Here is a 21,510-nt window from a genome sequence, read left to right on the forward strand (position 1 = left end):
AGTTTTTGGAATGTTTATTAAACTGCTCTGTTTATACCAAGTTCTCCTGCGCCTGACTTCCCTGCCACCAACACGCACCCATTACAATAAGGCCTGGCCATTTCTGGTTGTTTTTACCATATTTATTTTAATTTTACTTTATTTAACTAGGCAAGTCAGTTTGTATAAGAGCACATAACAGGGTGTACAACAGTAAATAACAGGGTATATAACATTGTATATAACAGGGTGTTAATAGAGTATATAACAGGGTGTATAACATTACATAACAGGGTGTATAACATTGTATTACAACAGTAAATAACAGGGTATATAACAGTAAACAGGGTATATAACATGGTGTATAACATGGTGTATAACTGTAAATGTAACAGGGTATTTAACGGTATAGATCAAAGTATATAACAAGATGTATAACATGGTATAACAGGGGGTATAACAGGGGGTATAACAGTATATAACAGGGTGTATAACAGGGTGTATAACAGTATATAACAGGGTGTATAACAGGGGGTATAACAGTATATATAACAGGGGGTATAACAGGGGTATAACAGTATATAACAGGGTGTATAACAGGGGGTATAACAGTATATAACAGGGGGTATAACAGTATATAACAGGGTGTATAACAGGGGTATAACAGTATATAACAGGGTGTATAACAGGGGGTATAACAGTGTATAACAGGGGGTATAACAGTATATAACAGGGGGTATAACAGTATATAACAGGGGTATAACAGTATATAACAGGGGGTAAAACAGTATATAACGGGGTGTATAACAGGGTGTATAACAGTATATAACAGGGGGTATAACAGTATATAACAGGGGGTATAACAGTATATAACAGGGGGTATAACAGTATATAACAGTATATAACAGGGGGTATAACAGTATATAACAGGGGGTATAACAGTATATAACAGGGGGTATAACAGTATATAACAGTATATAACAGGGGGTATAACAGTATATAACAGGGTGTATAACAGGGGGTATAACAGTATATAACAGGGGTATAACAGTATATAACAGGGGGTATAACAGGGTGTATAACAGTATATAACAGGGGGTATAACAGGGTGTATAACAGGGTGTATAACAGGGTGTATAACAGTATATAACAGGGGGTATAACAGGGGTATAACAGTATATAACAGGGGGTATAACAGTATATAACAGGGGGTATAACAGGGAGTATAACAGTATATAACAGGGTGTATAACAGTATATAACAGGGTGTATAACAGGGTGTATAACAGGGAGTATAACAGTATATAACAGGGGGTATAACAGGGGGTATAACAGTATATAACAGGGGGTATAACAGGGTAAAACAGGGTGTGTAACAGGGGGTATAACAGGGTGTATAACAGTATATAACAGGGGGTATAACAGTATATAACAGGGTGTATAACAGGGGGTATAACAGGGTGTATAACAGTATATAACAGGGTGTATAACAGGGTGTGTAACAGTATATAACAGGGTGTGTAACAGGGGGTATAACAGTATATAACAGGGAGTATAACAGTATATAACAGGGTCTATAACAGTATATAACAGGGTGTATAACAGGGGTATAACAGGGTGTATAACAGGGTGTATAACAGGGAGTATAACAGTATATAACAGGGGTATAACAGGGGTATAACAGTATATAACAGGGGGTATAACAGTATATAACAGGGGGTATAACAGGGTAAAACAGGGTGTATAACAGGGGGTATAACAGGGGGTATAACAGGGAGTATAACAGTATATAACAGGGGGTATAACAGGGGGTATAACAGTATATAACAGGGGGTATAACAGGGGGTATAACAGTATATAACAGGGGTATAACAGGGTAAAACAGGGTGTATAACAGTATATAACAGGGGGTATAACAGGGTGTATAACAGTATATAACAGGGTGTATAACAGGGTGTGTAACAGTATATAACAGGGGGTATAACAGTATATAACAGGGGTATAACAGTATATAACAGGGGGTATAACAGTATATAACAGGGGTATAACAGTATATAACAGGGGTATAACAGTATATAACAGGGGGTATAACAGTATATAACAGGGGGTATAACAGGGAGTATAACAGGGGTATAACAGGGAGTATAACAGGGGGTATAACAGGGAGTATAACAGGGAGTATAACAGGGAGTATAACAGTATATAACAGGGAGTATAACAGTATATAACAGGGTGTATAACAGTATATAACAGGGTGTATAACAGGGGGTATAACAGGGTGTATAACAGGGAGTATAACAGTATATAACAGGGGGTATAACAGGGGGTATAACAGTATATAACAGGGGTATAACAGGGTAAAACAGGGGTATAACAGGGTAAAACAGGGGTATAACAGTATATAACAGGGTGTGTAACAGGGGGTATAACAGGGTGTATAACAGTATATAACAGGGGGTATAACAGTATATAACAGGGTGTATAACAGGGGGTATAACAGGGTGTATAACAGGGTGTATAACAGTATATAACAGGGTGTATAACAGGGTGTGTAACAGTATATAACAGGGTGTGTAACAGGGGGTATAACAGTATATAACAGGGGGTATAACAGGGAGTATAACAGTATATAACAGGGTGTATAACAGTATATAACAGGGTGTATAACAGGGGTATAACAGGGTGTATAACAGGGAGTATAACAGTATATAACAGGGTATAACAGTATATAACAGGGGGTATAAAAGTATATAACAGGGGTATAACAGTATATAACAGGGGTATAACAGTATATAACAGGGGGTATAACAGGGGTATAACAGTATATAACAGGGGTATAACAGTATATAACAGGGTGTATAACAGTATATAACAGGGTGTATAACAGGGGGTATAACAGGGGGTATAACAGTATATAACAGGGTGTATAACAGGGTGTATAACAGTATATAACAGGGTGTATAACAGGGTGTGTAACAGTATATAACAGGGTGTGTAACAGGGGGTATAACAGTATATAACAGGGGGTATAACAGTATATAACAGGGGGTATAACAGTATATAACAGGGGGTGTAACAGTATATAACAGGGTGTGTAACAGGGGGTATAACAGTATATAACAGGGGGTATAACAGTATATAACAGGGTGTATAACAGGGGGTATAACAGTGTGTATAACAGGGTGTATAACAGTATATAACAGGGGGTATAAGAGTGTATAGCAGGGGGTATAACAGTATATAACAGGGGGTATAACAGGGAGTATAACAGTATATAACAGGGTGTATAACAGGGTGTATAACAGGGGTATAACAGGGAGTATAACAGTATATAACAGGGGTATAACAGGGGTATAACAGTATATAACAGGGGTATAACAGTATATAACAGGGGTATAACAGGGTGTGTAACAGGGTGTATAACAGTATATAACAGGGGGTATAACAGTATATAACAGTATATAACAGGGGGTATAACAGTATATAACAGGGTGTATAACAGGGTGTATAACAGTATATAACAGGGTGTATAACAGGGTGTGTAACAGTATATAACAGGGTGTGTAACAGGGGTGTAACAGTATATAACAGGGGGTATAACAGTATATAACAGGGGGTATAACAGTATATAACAGGGGGTATAACAGTATATAACAGGGGGTATAACAGGGTGTATAACAGTATATAACAGGGTGTATAACAGGGGGTATAACAGTATATAACAGGGGTATAACAGTATATAACAGGGGTATAACAGTATATAACAGGGGGTATAACAGGGTAAAACAGGGGGTATAACAAGGTGTATAACAGTATATAACAGGGTGTATAACAGGGTGTGTAAGAGTATATAACAGGGTGTGTAACAGGGGGTATAACAGTATATAACAGGGGGTATAACAGTATATAACAGGGGGTATAACAGTATATAACAGGGGGTATAACAGTATATAACAGGGGGTATAACAGTATATAACAGGGGTATAACAGTATATAACAGGGTGTGTAACAGTATATAACAGGGTGTGTAACAGGGGGTATAACAGTATATAACAGGGGTATAACAGTATATAACAGGGGGTATAACAGTATATAACAGGGGGTATACCAGTATATAACAGGGTGTATAACAGGGGTATAACAGGGGGTATAACAGTATATAACAGGGTGTATAACAGGGTGTGTAACAGTATATAACAGGGTGTGTAACAGGGGGTATAACAGTATATAACAGGGGGTATAACAGTATATAACAGGGGGTATAAGAGTGTATAGCAGGGGTATAACAGTATATAACAGGGGGTATAACAGTATATAACAGGGGTATAACAGTATATAACAGGGGTATAACAGTATATAACAGGGGTATAACAGGGGTATAACAGTATATAACAGGGGTATAACAGTATATAACAGGGGTATAACAGGGGGTATAACAGGGGGTATAACAGGGGTATAACAGTATATAACAGGGTGTATAACAGGTGTGTAACAGTATATAACAGGGTGTGTAACAGGGGGTATAACAGTATATAACAGGGTGTGTAACAGGGGTATAACAGTATATAACAGGGGGTATAACAGTATATAACAGGGGTATAACAGGGTGTATAACAGGGGGTATAACTGGGTGTATAACAGTATATAACAGGGTGTATAACAGGGTGTATAACAGGGAGTATAACAGTATATAACAGAGTGTATAACAGGGTGTATAACAGTATATAACAGGGGGTATAACAGTATATAACAGGGTGTGTAACAGGGGGTATAACAGTATATAACAGGGGGTATAACAGTATATAACAGGGGGTATAACAGTATATAACAGGGGGTATAACAGTATATAACAGGGGGTATAACAGTATATAACAGGGGGTATAACAGTATATAACAGGGGGTATAACAGGGTGTATAACAGTATATAACAGGGTGTATAACAGTATATAACAGGGTGTATAACAGTATATAACAGGGGGTATAACAGGGTGTATAACAGTATATAACAGGGTGTATAACAGGGTGTATAACAGGGAGTATAACAGTATATAACAGGGTGTATAACAGTATATAACAGGGTGTATAACAGTATATAACAGGGTGTATAACAGGGTGTATAACAGTATATAACAGGAGGTATAACGGTGTATAACAGGGTGTATAACAGGGTGTATAACAGGGTGTATAACAGTATATAACAGAGTGTATAACAGGGTGTATAACAGGGTGTATAACAGTATATAACAGGGTGTATAACAGTATATAACAGGGTGTATAACAGTATATAACAGGGTGTATAACAGGGTGTATAACAGGGTGTATAACAGTATATAACAGGGGGTATAACAGGGGGTATAACAGTATATAACAGGGGGTATAACAGTATATAACAGGGTGTATAACAGGGGTATAACAGGGTGTATAACAGGGAGTATAACAGTATATAACAGTATATAACAGGGGGTATAACAGTATATAACAGGGGGTATAACAGGGTGTATAACAGGGGGTATAACAGGGGGTATAACAGGGTGTATAACAGTATATAACAGGGTGTATAACAGGGTGTGTAACAGTATATAACAGGGTGTGTAACAGGGGGTATAACAGTATATAACAGGGGGTATAACAGGGAGTATAACAGTATATAACAGGGTGTATAACAGTATATAACAGGGTGTATAACAGGGGTATAACAGGGTGTATAACAGGGAGTATAACAGTATATAACAGGGGGTATAACAGGGGGTATAACAGTATATAACAGGGGTATAACAGTATATAACTGGGGGTATAACAGGGGGTATAACAGTATAACAGGGTGTGTAACAGGGGGTATAACAGGGTGTATAACAGTATATAACAGGGGTATAACAGTATATAACAGGGTGTATAACAGGGGTATAACAGTATATAACAGGGTGTGTAACAGGGGTATAACAGTATATAACAGGGGGTATAACAGTATATAACAGGGGTATAACAGTATATAACAGGGGGTATAACAGTATATAACAGGGGGTATAACAGGGAGTATAACAGGGTATAACAGGGAGTATAACAGTATATAACAGGGTGTATAACAGTATATAACAGGGTGTATAACAGGGGTATAACAGGGTGTATAACAGGGAGTATAACAGTATATAACAGGGGGTATAACAGGGGTATAACAGTATATAACAGGGGGTATAACAGGGTAAAACAGGGGGTATAACAGTATATAACAGGGTGTGTAACAGGGGGTATAACAGGGTGTATAACAGTATATAACAGGGGTATAACAGTATATAACAGGGTGTATAACAGGGGTATAACAGGGTCTATACCAGTATATAACAGGGTGTATAACAGGGTGTGTAACAGTATATACCAGGGTGTGTAACAGGGGGTATAACAGTATATAACAGGGGTATAACAGGGAGTATAACAGTATATAACAGGGTGTATAACAGTATATAACAGGGTGTATAACAGGGGGTATAACAGGGTGTATAACAGGGGGTATAACAGGGGTATAACAGTATATAACAGGGGTATAACAGTATATAACAGGGGGTATAACAGGGTAAAACAGGGGGTATAACAGTATATAACAGGGTGTGTAACAGGGGGTATAACAGGGTGTATAACAGTATATAACAGGGGGTATAACAGTATATAACAGGGTGTATAACAGGGTGTATAACAGTATATAACAGGGTGTATAACAGGGTGTGTAACAGTATATAACAGGGTGTGTAACAGGGGGTATAACAGTATATAACAGGGGGTATAACAGTATATAACAGGGGGTATAACAGTATATAACAGGGTGTGTAACAGTATATAACAGGGTGTGTAACAGGGGGTATAACAGTATATAACAGGGGGTATAACAGTATATAACAGGGTGTATAACAGGGGGTATAACAGTATATAACAGGGTGTATAACAGGGTGTATAACAGGGTGTATAACAGTATATAACAGGGTGTATAACAGGGGGTATAACAGGGTGTATAACAGGGAGTATAACAGTATATAACAGGGGGTATAACAGGGGGTATAACAGTATATAACAGGGGTATAACAGGGTGTGTAACAGGGTGTATAACAGTATATAACAGGGGGTATAACAGTATATAACAGGGTGTATAACAGGGGGTATAACAGGGTGTATAACAGTATATAACAGGGTGTATAACAGGGTGTGTAACAGTATATAACAGGGTGTGTAACAGGGGGTATAACAGTATATAACAGGGGTATAACAGTATATAACAGGGGGTATAACAGTATATAAAGGGGTATAACAGTATATAACAGGGGTATAACAGGGTGTATAACAGTATATAACAGGGTGTATAACGGGGGTATAACAGGGTGTATAACAGGGGGTATAACAGTATATAACAGGGGTATAACAGTATATAACAGGGGTATAACAGTATATAACAGGGGGTATAACAGTATATAACAGGGGGTATAACAGGGTAAAACAGGGGGTATAACAGTGTATAACAGTATATAACAGGGGTATAACAGTATATAACAGGGGGTATAACAGGGGTATAACAGGGTGTATAACAGGGTGTATAACAGGGTGTATAACAGGGTGTATAACAGGGTGTGTAAGAGTATATAACAGGGGTGTAACAGGGGTATAACAGTATATAACAGGGGGTATAACAGTATATAACAGGGGTATAACAGTATATAACAGGGTGTGTAACAGTATATAACAGGGGTATAACAGGGTGTGTAACAGGGGGTATAACAGTATATAACAGGGGGTATAACAGTATATAACAGGGTGTATAACAGTATATAACAGGGTGTATAACAGTATATAACAGGGTGTATAACAGGGGGTATAACAGTATATAACAGGGTGTATAACAGGGTGTATAACAGGGTGTATAACAGTATATAACAGGGTGTATAACAGTATATAACAGGGGGTATAAGAGTGTATAGCAGGGGGTATAACAGTATATAACAGGGGGTATAACAGTATATAACAGGGGGTATAACAGTATATAACAGGGGGTATAACAGTATATAACGGGGGGGGGGTATAACAGGGGGTATAACAGTATATAACAGGGGTATAACAGTATATAACAGGGGGTATACCAGTATATAACAGGGGGTATACCAGTATATAACAGGGTGTATAACAGGGTGTATAACAGGGGGTATAACAGGGTGTATAACAGTATATAACAGGGTGTATAACAGGGTGTGTAACAGTATATAACAGGGTGTGTAACAGGGGGTATAACAGTATATAACAGGGGGTATAACAGTATATAACAGGGGGTATAACAGGGTGTATAACAGGGGGTATAACTGGGTGTATAACAGTATATAACAGGGGGTATAACAGTATATAACAGGGTGTATAACAGGGGGTATAACAGGGTGTATAACAGGGAGTATAACAGGGAGTATAACAGAGTGTATAACAGGGTGTATAACAGTATATAACAGGGGGTATAACAGTATATAACAGGGTGTGTAATAGGGGGTATAACAGTATATAACAGGGGGTATAACAGTATATAACAGGGTGTGTAACAGGGGGTATAACAGTATATAACAGGGGGTATAACAGTATATAACAGGGGGTATAACAGTATATAACAGGGGGTATAACAGTATATAACAGGGGGTATAACAGTATATAACAGGGTGTATAACAGTATGTAACAGGGGGTATAACAGTATATAACAGGGGGTATAACAGTATATAACAGGGGGTATAACAGTATATAACAGGGGGTATAACAGGGTGTATAACAGTATATAACAGGGGGTATAACAGGGTGTATAACAGTATATAACAGGGTGTATAACAGGGAGTATAACAGTATATAACAGGGTGTATAACAGTATATAACAGGGTGTATAACAGGGAGTATAACAGTATATAACAGAGTGTATAACAGGGTGTATAACAGTATATAACAGGAGGTATAACAGTATATAACAGGGTGTATAACAGGGTGTATAACAGGGAGTATAACAGTATATAACAGAGTGTATAACAGGGTGTATAACAGGGTGTATAACAGGGTGTATAACAGTATATAACAGGGTGTATAACAGTATATAACAGGGTGTATAACAGTATATAACAGGGTGTATAACAGGGTGTATAACAGTATATAACAGGGGGTATAACAGGGGGTATAACAGTATATAACAGGGGGTATAACAGGGTGTGTAACAGGGTGTATAACAGTATATAACAGGGGGTATAACAGTATATAACAGGGTGTATAACAGGGGGTATAACAGGGTGTATAACAGTATATAACAGGGTGTATAACAGGGTGTGTAACAGTATATAACAGGGTGTGTAACAGGGGGTATAACAGTATATAACAGGGGTATAACAGTATATAACAGGGGTATAACAGGGTGTATAACAGGGTGTATAACGGGGTATAACAGGGTGTATAACAGGGGTATAACAGTATATAACAGGGGTATAACAGTATATAACAGGGGTATAACAGTATATAACAGGGGGTATAACAGTATATAAGGGGTATAACAGTATATAACAGGGGGTATAACAGGGTAAAACAGGGGTATAACAGTGTATAACAGTATATAACAGGGTGTATAACAGGGGTATAACAGGGGTATAACAGGGTGTATAACAGTATATAACAGGGTGTATAACAGGGTGTGTAAGAGTATATAACAGGGTGTGTAACAGGGGTATAACAGTATATAACAGGGGTATAACAGTATATAACAGGGGGTATAACAGTATATAACAGGGGTATAACAGTATATAACAGGGGTATAACAGTATATAACAGGGTGTGTAACAGTATATAACAGGGTGTGTAACAGGGGGTATAACAGGGTGTGTAACAGGGGTATAACAGTATATAACAGGGGTATAACAGTATATAACAGGGGTATAACAGTATATAACAGGGGGTATAACAGGGGTATAACAGTATATAACAGGGGTATACCAGTATATAACAGGGGGTATACCAGTATATAACAGGGTGTATAACAGGGGTATAACAGGGGGTATAACAGGGTGTATAACAGTATATAACAGGGTGTGTAACAGTATATAACAGGGTGTGTAACAGGGGGTATAACAGTATATAACAGGGGGTATAACAGTATATAACAGGGGGTATAACAGGGTGTATAACAGGGGGTATAACTGGGTGTATAACAGTATATAACAGGGGGTATAACAGTATATAACAGGGTGTATAACAGGGAGTATAACAGGGAGTATAACAGGGAGTATAACAGAGTGTATAACAGGGTGTATAACAGTATATAACAGGGGGTATAACAGTATATAACAGGGTGTGTAACAGGGGGTATAACAGTATATAACAGGGTGTATAACAGTATATAACAGGGTGTATAACAGTATATAACAGGGGGTATAACAGTATATAACATAACAGGGGGTATAACAGTATATAACAGGGGGTATAACAGTATATAACAGGGGGTATAACAGTATATAACAGGGGTATAACAGTATATAACAGGGTGTATAACAGTATGTAACAGGGGTATAACAGTATATAACAGGGGGTATAACAGTATATAACAGGGGGTATAACAGGGTGTATAACAGTATATAACAGGGTGTGTAACAGGGGGTATAACAGGGTGTGTAACAGGGGGTATAACAGTATATAACAGGGTGTATAACAGTATATAACAGGAGGTATAACAGTATATAACAGGGTGTATAACAGGGTGTATAACAGGGAGTATAACAGTATATAACAGAGTGTATAACAGGGTGTATAACAGGGTGTATAACAGGGTGTATAACAGTATATAACAGGGTGTATAACAGTATATAACAGGGTGTATAACAGGGTGTATAACAGTATATAACAGGTGGTATAACAGGGGGTATAACAGTATATAACAGGGGGTATAACAGTATATAACAGGGTGTATAACAGGGGGTATAACAGGGTGTATAACAGGGAGTATAACAGTATATAACAGGGGGTATAACAGTATATAACAGGTGGTATAACAGTATATAACAGGGTGTATAACAGGGGGTATAACAGGGTGTATAACAGTATATAACAGGGTGTATAACAGGGTGTGTAACAGTATATAACAGGGTGTGTAACAGGGGGTATAACAGTATATAACAGGGGGTATAACAGGGTGTATAACAGTATATAACAGGGGGTATAACAGGGGGTATAACAGGGGGTATAACAGTATATAACAGGGTGTATAACAGGGGGTATAACAGGGTGTATAACAGGGAGTATAACAGTATATAACAGGGGGTATAACAGTATATAACAGGGGGTATAACAGTATATAACAGGGTGTATAACAGGGGGTATAACAGGGTGTATAACAGTATATAACAGGGTGTATAACAGGGTGTGTAACAGTATATAACAGGGTGTGTAACAGGGGTATAACAGTATATAACAGGGGGTATAACAGGGAGTATAACAGTATATAACAGGGTGTATAACAGTATATAACAGGGTGTATAACAGGGGGTATAACAGGGTGTATAACAGGGAGTATAACAGTATATAACAGGGGGTATAACAGGGGGTATAACAGGGGGTATAACAGTATATAACAGGGGGTATAACAGGGTAAACAGGGGGTATAACAGTATATAACAGGGTGTGTAACAGGGGGTATAACAGGGTGTATAACAGTATATAACAGGGGGTATAACAGTATATAACAGGGTGTATAACAGGGGGTATAACAGGGTGTATAACAGTATATAACAGGGTGTATAACAGGGTGTGTAACAGTATATAACAGGGTGTGTAACAGGGGGTATAACAGTATATAACAGGGGGTATAACAGTATATAACAGGGGGTATAACAGTATATAACAGGGGGTATAACAGTATATAACAGGGTGTGTAACAGGGGGTATAACAGTATATAACAGGGGGTATAACAGTATATAACAGGGTGTATAACAGGGGGTATAACAGTATATAACAGGGTGTATAACAGTATATAACAGGGTGTATAACAGTATATAACAGGGTGTATAACAGTATATAACAGGGGGTATAACAGTATATAACAGGGGGTATAAGAGTGTATAGCAGGGGGTATAACAGTATATAACAGTGGGTATAACAGGGAGTATAACAGTATATAACAGGGTGTATAACAGTATATAACAGGGTGTATAACGGAGTATAACAGTATATAACAGGGGGTATAACAGTATATAACAGGGGGTATAACAGTATATAACAGGGTGTATAACAGGGTGTATAACAGTATATAACAGGGTGTGTAACAGTATATAACAGGGTGTGTAACAGGGGGTATAACAGTATATAACAGGGGGTATAACAGTATATAACAGGGGGTATAACAGTATATAACAGGGGGTATAACAGTATATAACAGGGTGTATAACAGGGTGTATAACAGTATATAACAGGGTGTATAACAGTATATAACAGGGTGTATAACAGGGGGTATAACAGGGTGTATAACAGGGAGTATAACAGTATATAACAGGGGGTATAACAGTATATAACAGGGGGTATAACAGTATATAACAGGGGGTATAACAGGGGGGTATAACAGTATATAACAGGGGGTATAACAGTATATAACAGGGGTATAACAGTATATAACAGGGTGTATAACAGGGGTATAACAGGGTGTATAACAGTATATAACAGGGGTATAACAGTATATAACAGGGGGTATAACAGTATATAACAGGGTGTATAACAGTATATAACAGGGTGTATAACAGGGTGTGTAACAGTATATAACAGGGTGTGTAACAGGGGGTATAACAGTATATAACAGGGGGTATAACAGTATATAACAGGGGGTATAACAGTATATAACAGGGGTATAACAGTATATAACAGGGGGTATAACAGTATATAACAGGGTGTATAACAGTATATAACAGGGTGTATAACAGTATATAACAGGGTGTATAACAGGGGTATAACAGGGGTATAACAGGGAGTATAACAGTATATAACAGGGGGTATAACAGTATATAACAGGGGTATAACAGTATATAACAGGGGTATAACAGGGTAAAACAGGGTATAACAGTATATAACAGGGTGTATAACAGTATATAACAGGGGGTATAACAGTATATAACAGGGTGTATAACAGGGGGTATAACAGGGTGTATAACAGTATATAACAGGGTGTATAACAGGGTGTGTAACAGTATATAACAGGGTGTGTAACAGGGGTATAACAGTATATAACAGGGGTATAACAGTATATAACAGGGGGTATAACAGTATATAACAGGGGGTATAACAGTATATAACAGGGGTATAACAGTATATAACAGGGTGTGTAACAGTATATAACAGGGTGTGTAACAGGGGGTATAACAGTATATAACAGGGGGTATAACAGTATATAACAGGGTGTATAACAGGGGGTATAACAGTATATAACAGGGTGTATAACAGGGTGTATAACAGGGTGTATAACAGGGTGTATAACAGTATATAACAGGGGTATAAGAGTGTATAGCAGGGGGTATAACAGTATATAACAGGGGTATAACAGTATATAACAGGGGGTATAACAGTATATAACAGGGGTATAACAGTAATTAGGGGTATAACAGGGGTATAACAGTATATAACAGGGGTATAACAGTATATAACAGGGTGTATAACAGTATATAACAGGGTGTATAACAGGGGGTATAACAGGGGTATAACAGTATATAACAGGGTGTATAACAGGGTGTATAACAGTATATAACAGGGTGGGGTGTGTAACAGTATATAACAGTGGGGTATAACAGTATATAACAGGGGGTATAACAGGGTGTATAACCTGGGTATAACAGTATATAACAGGGTATATAACAGGGGGTATAACAGGGTGTATAACAGGGAGTATAACAGTATATAACAGAGTGTATACCAGGGTGTATAACAGTATATAACAGGGGTATAACAGTATATAACAGGGTGTGTAACAGGGGTATAACAGTATATAACAGGGGTATAACAGTATATAACAGTATATAACAGGGGGTATAACAGTATATAACAGGGGTATAACAGTATATAACAGGGGTATAACAGTATATAACAGGGTGTGTAACAGGGTATAACAGGCTATAACAGTATATAACAGGGGTATAACAGTATATAACAGGGGGTATAACAGTATATAACAGGGTGTATAACAGTATGTAACAGGGGGTATAACAGTATATAACAGGGGGTATAACAGTATATAACAGGGGGTATAACAGTATATAACAGGGGGTATAACAGGGTGTATAACAGTATATAACAGGGTGTATAACAGGGTGTATAACAGTATATAACAGGGTGTATAACAGGGAGTATAACAGTATATAACAGAGTGTATAACAGGGTGTATAACAGTATATAACAGGAGGTATAACAGTATATAACAGGGTGTATAACAGGGAGTATAACAGTATATAACAGAGTGTATAACAGGGTGTATAACAGTGTATAACAGGGTGTATAACAGTATATAACAGGGTGTATAACAGGGTGTATAACAGTATATAACAGGGGGTATAACAGTATATAACAGGGGGTATAACAGGGTGTATAACAGTATATAACAGGGTGTATAACAGGGTGTATAACAGTATATAACAGGGTGTATAACAGGGTGTATAACAGTATATAACAGGGGGTATAACAGTATATAACCGGGGGTATAACAGGGTGTATAACAGTATATAACAGGGGGTATAACAGTATATAACAGGGGGTATAACAGGGTGTATAACAGTATATAACAGGGGGTATAACAGGGTGTATAACAGTATATAACAGGGTGTATAACAGGGTGTATAACAGTATATAACAGGGGGTATAACAAGGTGTATAACAGTATATAACAGGGTGTATAACAGGGAGTATAACAGTATATAACAGGGTGTATAACAGGGAGTATAACAGTATATAACAGAGTGTATAACAGGGTGTATAACAGTATATAACAGGAGGTATAACAGTATATAACAGGGTGTATAACAGGGTGTATAACAGGGAGTATAACAGTATATAACAGAGTGTATAACAGGGTGTATAACAGGGTGTATAACAGTATATAACAGGGTGTATAACAGTATATAACAGGGTGTATAACAGTATATAACAGGGTGTATAACAGGGTGTATAACAGGGTGTATAACAGGGTGTATAACAGTATATAACAGGGGGTATAACAGGGGGTATAACAGTATATAACAGGGGGTATAACAGTATATAACAGGGTGTATAACAGGGGGTATAACAGGGTGTATAACAGTATATAACAGGGGGTATAACAGGGTGTATAACAGTATATAACAGGGTGTATAACAGGGTGTGTAACAGTATATAACAGGGTGTGTAACAGGGGGTATAACAGTATATAACAGGGGGTATAACAGTATATAACAGGGTGTATAACAGGGGGTATAACAGTATATAACAGGGTGTATAACAGGGGGTATAACAGTATATAACAGGGTGTATAACAGTATATAACAGGGTGTATAACAGTATATAACAGGGGGTATAAGAGTGTATAGCAGGGGGTATAACAGTATATAACAGGGGGTATAACGGAGTATAACAGTATATAACAGGGTGTATAACAGTATATAACAGGGTGTATAACAGGGAGTATAACAGTATATAACAGGGGGTATAACAGGGGGTATAACAGTATATAACAGGGGGTACAACAGTATATAACAGGGGTATAACAGTATATAACAGGGGGTATAACAGTATATAACAGGGTGTATAACAGGGGGTATAACAGTATATAACAGGGTGTATAACAGGGTGTATAACAGTATATAACAGGGTGTGTAACAGGGGGTATAACAGTATATAACAGGGGGTATAACAGTATATAACAGGGGGTATAACAGTATATAACAGGGGGTATAACAGTATATAACAGGGGGTATAACAGTATATAACAGGGGGTATAACAGTATATAACAGGGTGTATAACAGGGTGTATAACAGTATATAACAGGGTGTATAACAGTATATAACAGGGGGTATAACAGGGTGTATAACAGGGAGTATAACAGTATATAACAGGGGGTATAACAGTATATAACAGGGGGTATAACAGTATATAACAGGGGGTATAACAGGGTAAAACAGGGGTATAACAGTATATAACAGGGTGTATAACAGTATATAACAGGGGGTATAACAGTATATAACAGGGTGTATAACAGGGGGTATAACAGGGTGTATAACAGTATATAACAGGGTGTATAACAGGGTGTGTAACAGTATATAACAGGGTGTGTAACAGGGGGTATAACAGTATATAACAGGGGGTATAACAGTATATAACAGGGGGTATAACAGTATATAACAGGGGGTATAACAGTATATAACAGGGTGTGTAACAGTATATAACAGGGTGTGTAACAGGGGGTATAACAGTATATAACAGAGGGTATAACAGTATATAACAGGGGGTATAACAGTATATAACAGGGTGTATAACAGGGGGTATAACAGTATATAACAGGGTGTATAACAGGGTGTATAACAGGGTGTATAACAGTATATAACAGGGGTATAAGAGTGTATAGCAGGGGTATAACAGTATATAACAGGGGTATAACAGTATATAACAGGGGGTATAACAGTATATAACAGGGGGTATAACAGTATATAACAGGGTGTATAACAGGGGGTATAACAGGGTGTATAACAGGGTGTATAACAGTATATAACAGGGTGTATAACAGGGTGTGTAACAGTATATAACAGGGTGTGTAACAGGGGGTATAACAGTATATAACAGGGGGTATAACAGTATATAACAGGGGGTATAACAGGGTGTATAACAGGGGGTATAACTGGGTGTATAACAGTATATAACGGGGTATAACAGTATATAACAGGGTGTATAACAGGGGGTATAACAGGGTGTATAACAGGGAGTATAACAGTATATAACAGAGTGTATACCAGGGTGTATAACAGTATATAACAGGGGGTATAACAGTATATAACAGGGTGTGTAACAGTATAATAACAGTATATAACAGGGGGTATAACAGTATATAACAGGGGGTATAACAGTATATAACAGGGTGTATAACAGGGTGTATAACAGTATATAACAGGGTGTATAACAGTATATAACAGGGTGTATAACAGGGGGTATAACAGGGTGTATAACAGGGAGTATAACAGTATATAACAGGGGGTATAACAGTATATAACAGGGGGTATAACAGTATATAACAGGGGGTATAACAGGGTAAAACGGGGTATAACAGTATATAACAGGGTGTATAACAGTATATAACAGGGGGTATAACAGTATATAACAGGGTGTATAACAGGGGGTATAACAGGGTGTATAACAGTATATAACAGGGTGTATAACAGGGTGTGTAACAGTATATAACAGGGTGTGTAACAGGGGGTATAACAGTATATAACAGGGGGTATAACAGTATATAACAGGGGGTATAACAGTATATAACAGGGTATAACAGTATATAACAGGGTGTGTAACAGTATATAACAGGGTGTGTAACAGGGGGTATAACAGTATATAACAGAGGGTATAACAGTATATAACAGGGGGTATAACAGTATATAACAGGGTGTATAACAGGGGGTATAACAGTATATAACAGGGTGTATAACAGGGTGTATAACAGGGTGTATAACAGGGTGTATAACAGTATATAACAGGGGGTATAAGAGTGTATAGCAGGGGGTATAACAGTATATAACAGGGGGTATAACAGTATATAACAGGGGGTATAACAGTATATAACAGGGGGTATAACAGTATATAACAGGGTGTATAACAGGGGGTATAACAGGGTGTATAACAGGGTGTATAACAGTATATAACAGGGTGTATAACAGGGTGTGTAACAGTATATAACAGGGTGTGTAACAGGGGTATAACAGTATATAACAGGGGGTATAACAGTATATAACAGGGGGTATAACAGGGTGTATAACAGGGGTATAACTGGGTGTATAACAGTATATAACGGGGTATAACAGTATATAACAGGGTGTATAACAGGGGTATAACAGGGTGTATAACAGGAGTATAACAGTATATAACAGAGTGTATACCAGGGTGTATAACAGTATATAACAGGGGTATAACAGTATATAACAGGGTGTGTAACAGTATAATAACAGTATATAACAGGGGTATAACAGTATATAACAGGGGTATAACAGTATATAACAGGGGTATAACAGTATATAACAGGGTGTGTAACAGGGGGTATAACAGTATATAACAGGGGGTATAACAGTATATAACAGGGGGTATAACAGTATATAACAGGGGGTATAACAGTATATAACAGGGTGTATAACAGTATGTAACAGGGGGTATAACAGTATATAACAGGGGGTATAACAGTATATAACAGGGGGTATAACAGTATATAACAGGGGGTATAACAGGGTGTATAACAGTATATAACAGGGTGTATAACAGGGTGTATAACAGGGTGTATAACAGTATATAACAGGGTGTATAACAGTATATAACAGGGTGTATAACAGGGAGTATAACAGTATATAACAGAGTGTATAACAGGGTGTATAACAGTATATAACAGGAGGTATAACAGTATATAACAGAGTGTATAACAGGGTGTATAACAGGGTGTATAACAGTGTATAACAGGGTGTATAACAGTATATAACAGGGTGTATAACAGTATATAACAGGGGGTATAACAGGGGGTATAACAGTATATAACAGGGGGTATAACAGGGTGTATAACAGTATATAACAGGGTGTATAACAGGGTGTATAACAGTATATAACAGGGTGTATAACAGGGTGTATAACAGTATATAACAGGGGGTATAACAGTATATAACAGGGGGTATAACAGGGTGTATAACAGTATATAACAGGGGGTATAACAGTATATAACAGGGTGTATAACAGGGAGTATAACAGGGTGTATAACAGTATATAACAGGGGGTATAACAGGGTGTATAACAGTATATAACAGGGTGTATAACAGGGTGTATAACAGTATATAACAGGGGGTATAACAGGGGTATAACAGTATATAACAGGGGGTATAACAGTATATAACAGGGTATCTAACAGGGTGTATAACAGTATCTAACAGGGTGTATAACAGAGCCCCCAGCGACGGTCGGCGGTCCAGAGCCCCCAGCGACGGTCGGCGGTCCAGGAACCTCCTGCGACGGTCGGCGGTCCAGAGCCTCCAGCGACGGTCGGCGGTCCAGAGCCTCCAGCGACGGTCGGCGGTCCAGAGCCTCCAGCGACGGTCGGCGGTCCAGAGCCTCCAGCGACGGTCGGCGGTCCAGAGCCTCCAGCGACGGTCGGCGGTCCAGAGCCTCCAGCGACGGTCGGCGGTCCAGAGCCTCCAGCGACGGTCGGCGGTCCAGAGCCTCCAGCGACGGTCGGCGGTCCAGAGCCTCCAGCGACGGTCGGCGGTCCAGAGCCTCCAGCGACGGTCGGCGGTCCAGAGCCTCCAGCGACGGTCGGCGGTCCAGGAACCTCCTGAGACGGTCTGCGGTCCAGAGCCTTCAGCAGGGGTTCTCAATTCAGAGCCTCCAGCGACGACACACAGTCCGGTTCCTCCTGCGACAATCCCCGCACCAGAACCGCCATGGAGGAAGACCTCGCATCTGCGAGCGGAGTGGGTACTTCGCCCCACACCGGAGCTGCCCCCCGACGGTGAACAGCTGATAAGCAGCTGTTTATCTTTCTCTCTGATTGGGGATCATATTTAGGCAGCCTTATTTGTGATTTGTGGGATCTTGACTATGTCTACAGTTAGTTGCCTGTGTGCACACCAGTAGCTTCACGTTTAGTTTTTGCTTGTTTGCTTTGTTTGGTGAGTTTCTATTAATTAAAATATGTGGAACTCTACGCACACTGCGCCTTGGTCTACCCATTTCGACGAGCGTGACACAAGGGGTATGTAACAGGGTATATAACAGAGTGTATAACAAGATATTCTGCCTGCGAGCTTTAGTGTCATACCACTATAACATGTGATAACAACAAGCGGCGGCTGTTCACAGCAAATGTCCATTCGTGTTATGGCACTGCTCTTTCATTTGTGGTCGATTGGTTTTTAACCCTGGGGTTTAGTCTAGCCTGCCATGCCTTCACTATTGGAAGTGGCTTGAAATGGTGGCTGGCTGTCTGGTTGTCTCTGGTAATAGTCTACATCCCAAATGGCACCCTATTCCCTACATAGGACTCTGAACAAAAGTAGTGCGCTATGTGAATAGGGTGTCATTTGGGACAGAGAAGTGGTCTCTGGAGCAGTCACAGTGGTTTTTGTGCCAATGTGCTGACTGATCTGGTTGATGACAAAGGAGTCCATACATATGAACAATACCAATACATGCAGACTAAGCCATCAAAACAGAGGGAGTACCTTCAACCATTGCAGAGATACAATACCATGCATACACACACACATACAAGCACACACACACGCAAGCACACACACAGTCACTCACACACACACACACACACACACACACACACACACACATTTAAATGAAAGCAAAAAATCATTACCCGCAGTTGTATTGTGTTTGGCCGCCGTGAGGAAGGGGAACACCAAGACAATTAAACTAAGTAATGACAGGGCCATCCCTCCACCTGCAGAAAGAAGAGGGGAGGTGGAGAGATATTAAGAACGGGGGGAGGAGAGAGAGCGTTACATTGAAGATGGATAATACAGAGACAGACCAAGAGGTGGAGGGTAAGAGAAAGGAAGGGAGGGGGAATGGAAGAGAGAGAGAATATGGAAGAGAGAGAGAAGAGAGAGAAAGGATTTGAGAGAGAATTCTCCATGCGGGGAGAGAGAGAGAGAGAGAGAGACCGACAGAGACGAGAGGGAGAGAGCGAGAGCGAAAGAGACTCAGATAGCAACAAACATTCCCACAAATTCAGAGGGGGGAGACAGATAGAGAAAGTGAGGAGAGAGAGAGAGAGAGAGAGAGAGAGAGAGAGAGAGATGGTGAGGTATAATAAAAGAGAGCTAGATGTTACATAAATATAATCGCTAATGAACAAAGAACCTTGGTGGGTGTTCCATCTAACTACAGTCCCGGTCTCTGTCTTTGTGATTTCATTAGTTTGAATGGCATCAGTAGTATGGTGCCAGTCCATTTCCTCCACCACTACAACCTACTGTAGTGACTGTCCAGTCACCACTTACCTAAACTCTCACGGACAGAATACGAGCATCTGACAAATTACCCAAGATTTTAGTTCTGAGTTTACCAAGATAACCACTTACCCAGTGTATGGGCAGGCATCAACCCAGCGCCAGTCCCATTCCCATTCCCAATCCCAGTGCCAGTCACCTGTTTTCCGGGCCTCTGGCAAGTTTCGATGGAGGTGCCACAGGGTTCAATTCTCGGGCCAACTCATTTCTCTGTATTCGTCAATGATGTCGCTCTTGCTGCTGGTGATTCTCTGATCCACCTCTACGCAGACGACACCATTCTGTAT

General features: G+C 39.0%; 1 protein-coding gene across 1 annotated transcript in view; it reads right to left on the reverse strand.

The window, feature by feature from the left end:
- Positions 1-20,652, reverse strand: part of LOC115124066 (gamma-aminobutyric acid type B receptor subunit 1-like) — a 254,510-nt gene extending 233,858 nt beyond the window's left edge. The window contains exon 1 of the mRNA XM_065020170.1: positions 20,569-20,652. Coding sequence (XP_064876242.1) covers positions 20,569-20,644 — 76 coding nt within the window. The 5' untranslated portion in view covers positions 20,645-20,652. The remainder of the gene's footprint in view (positions 1-20,568) is intronic.
- Positions 20,653-21,510: the final 858 nt, after the last annotated feature.

This window comes from Oncorhynchus nerka, linkage group LG7 (genome assembly GCF_034236695.1).
Source record: "Oncorhynchus nerka isolate Pitt River linkage group LG7, Oner_Uvic_2.0, whole genome shotgun sequence".
NCBI lineage: Eukaryota > Metazoa > Chordata > Actinopteri > Salmoniformes > Salmonidae > Oncorhynchus > Oncorhynchus nerka.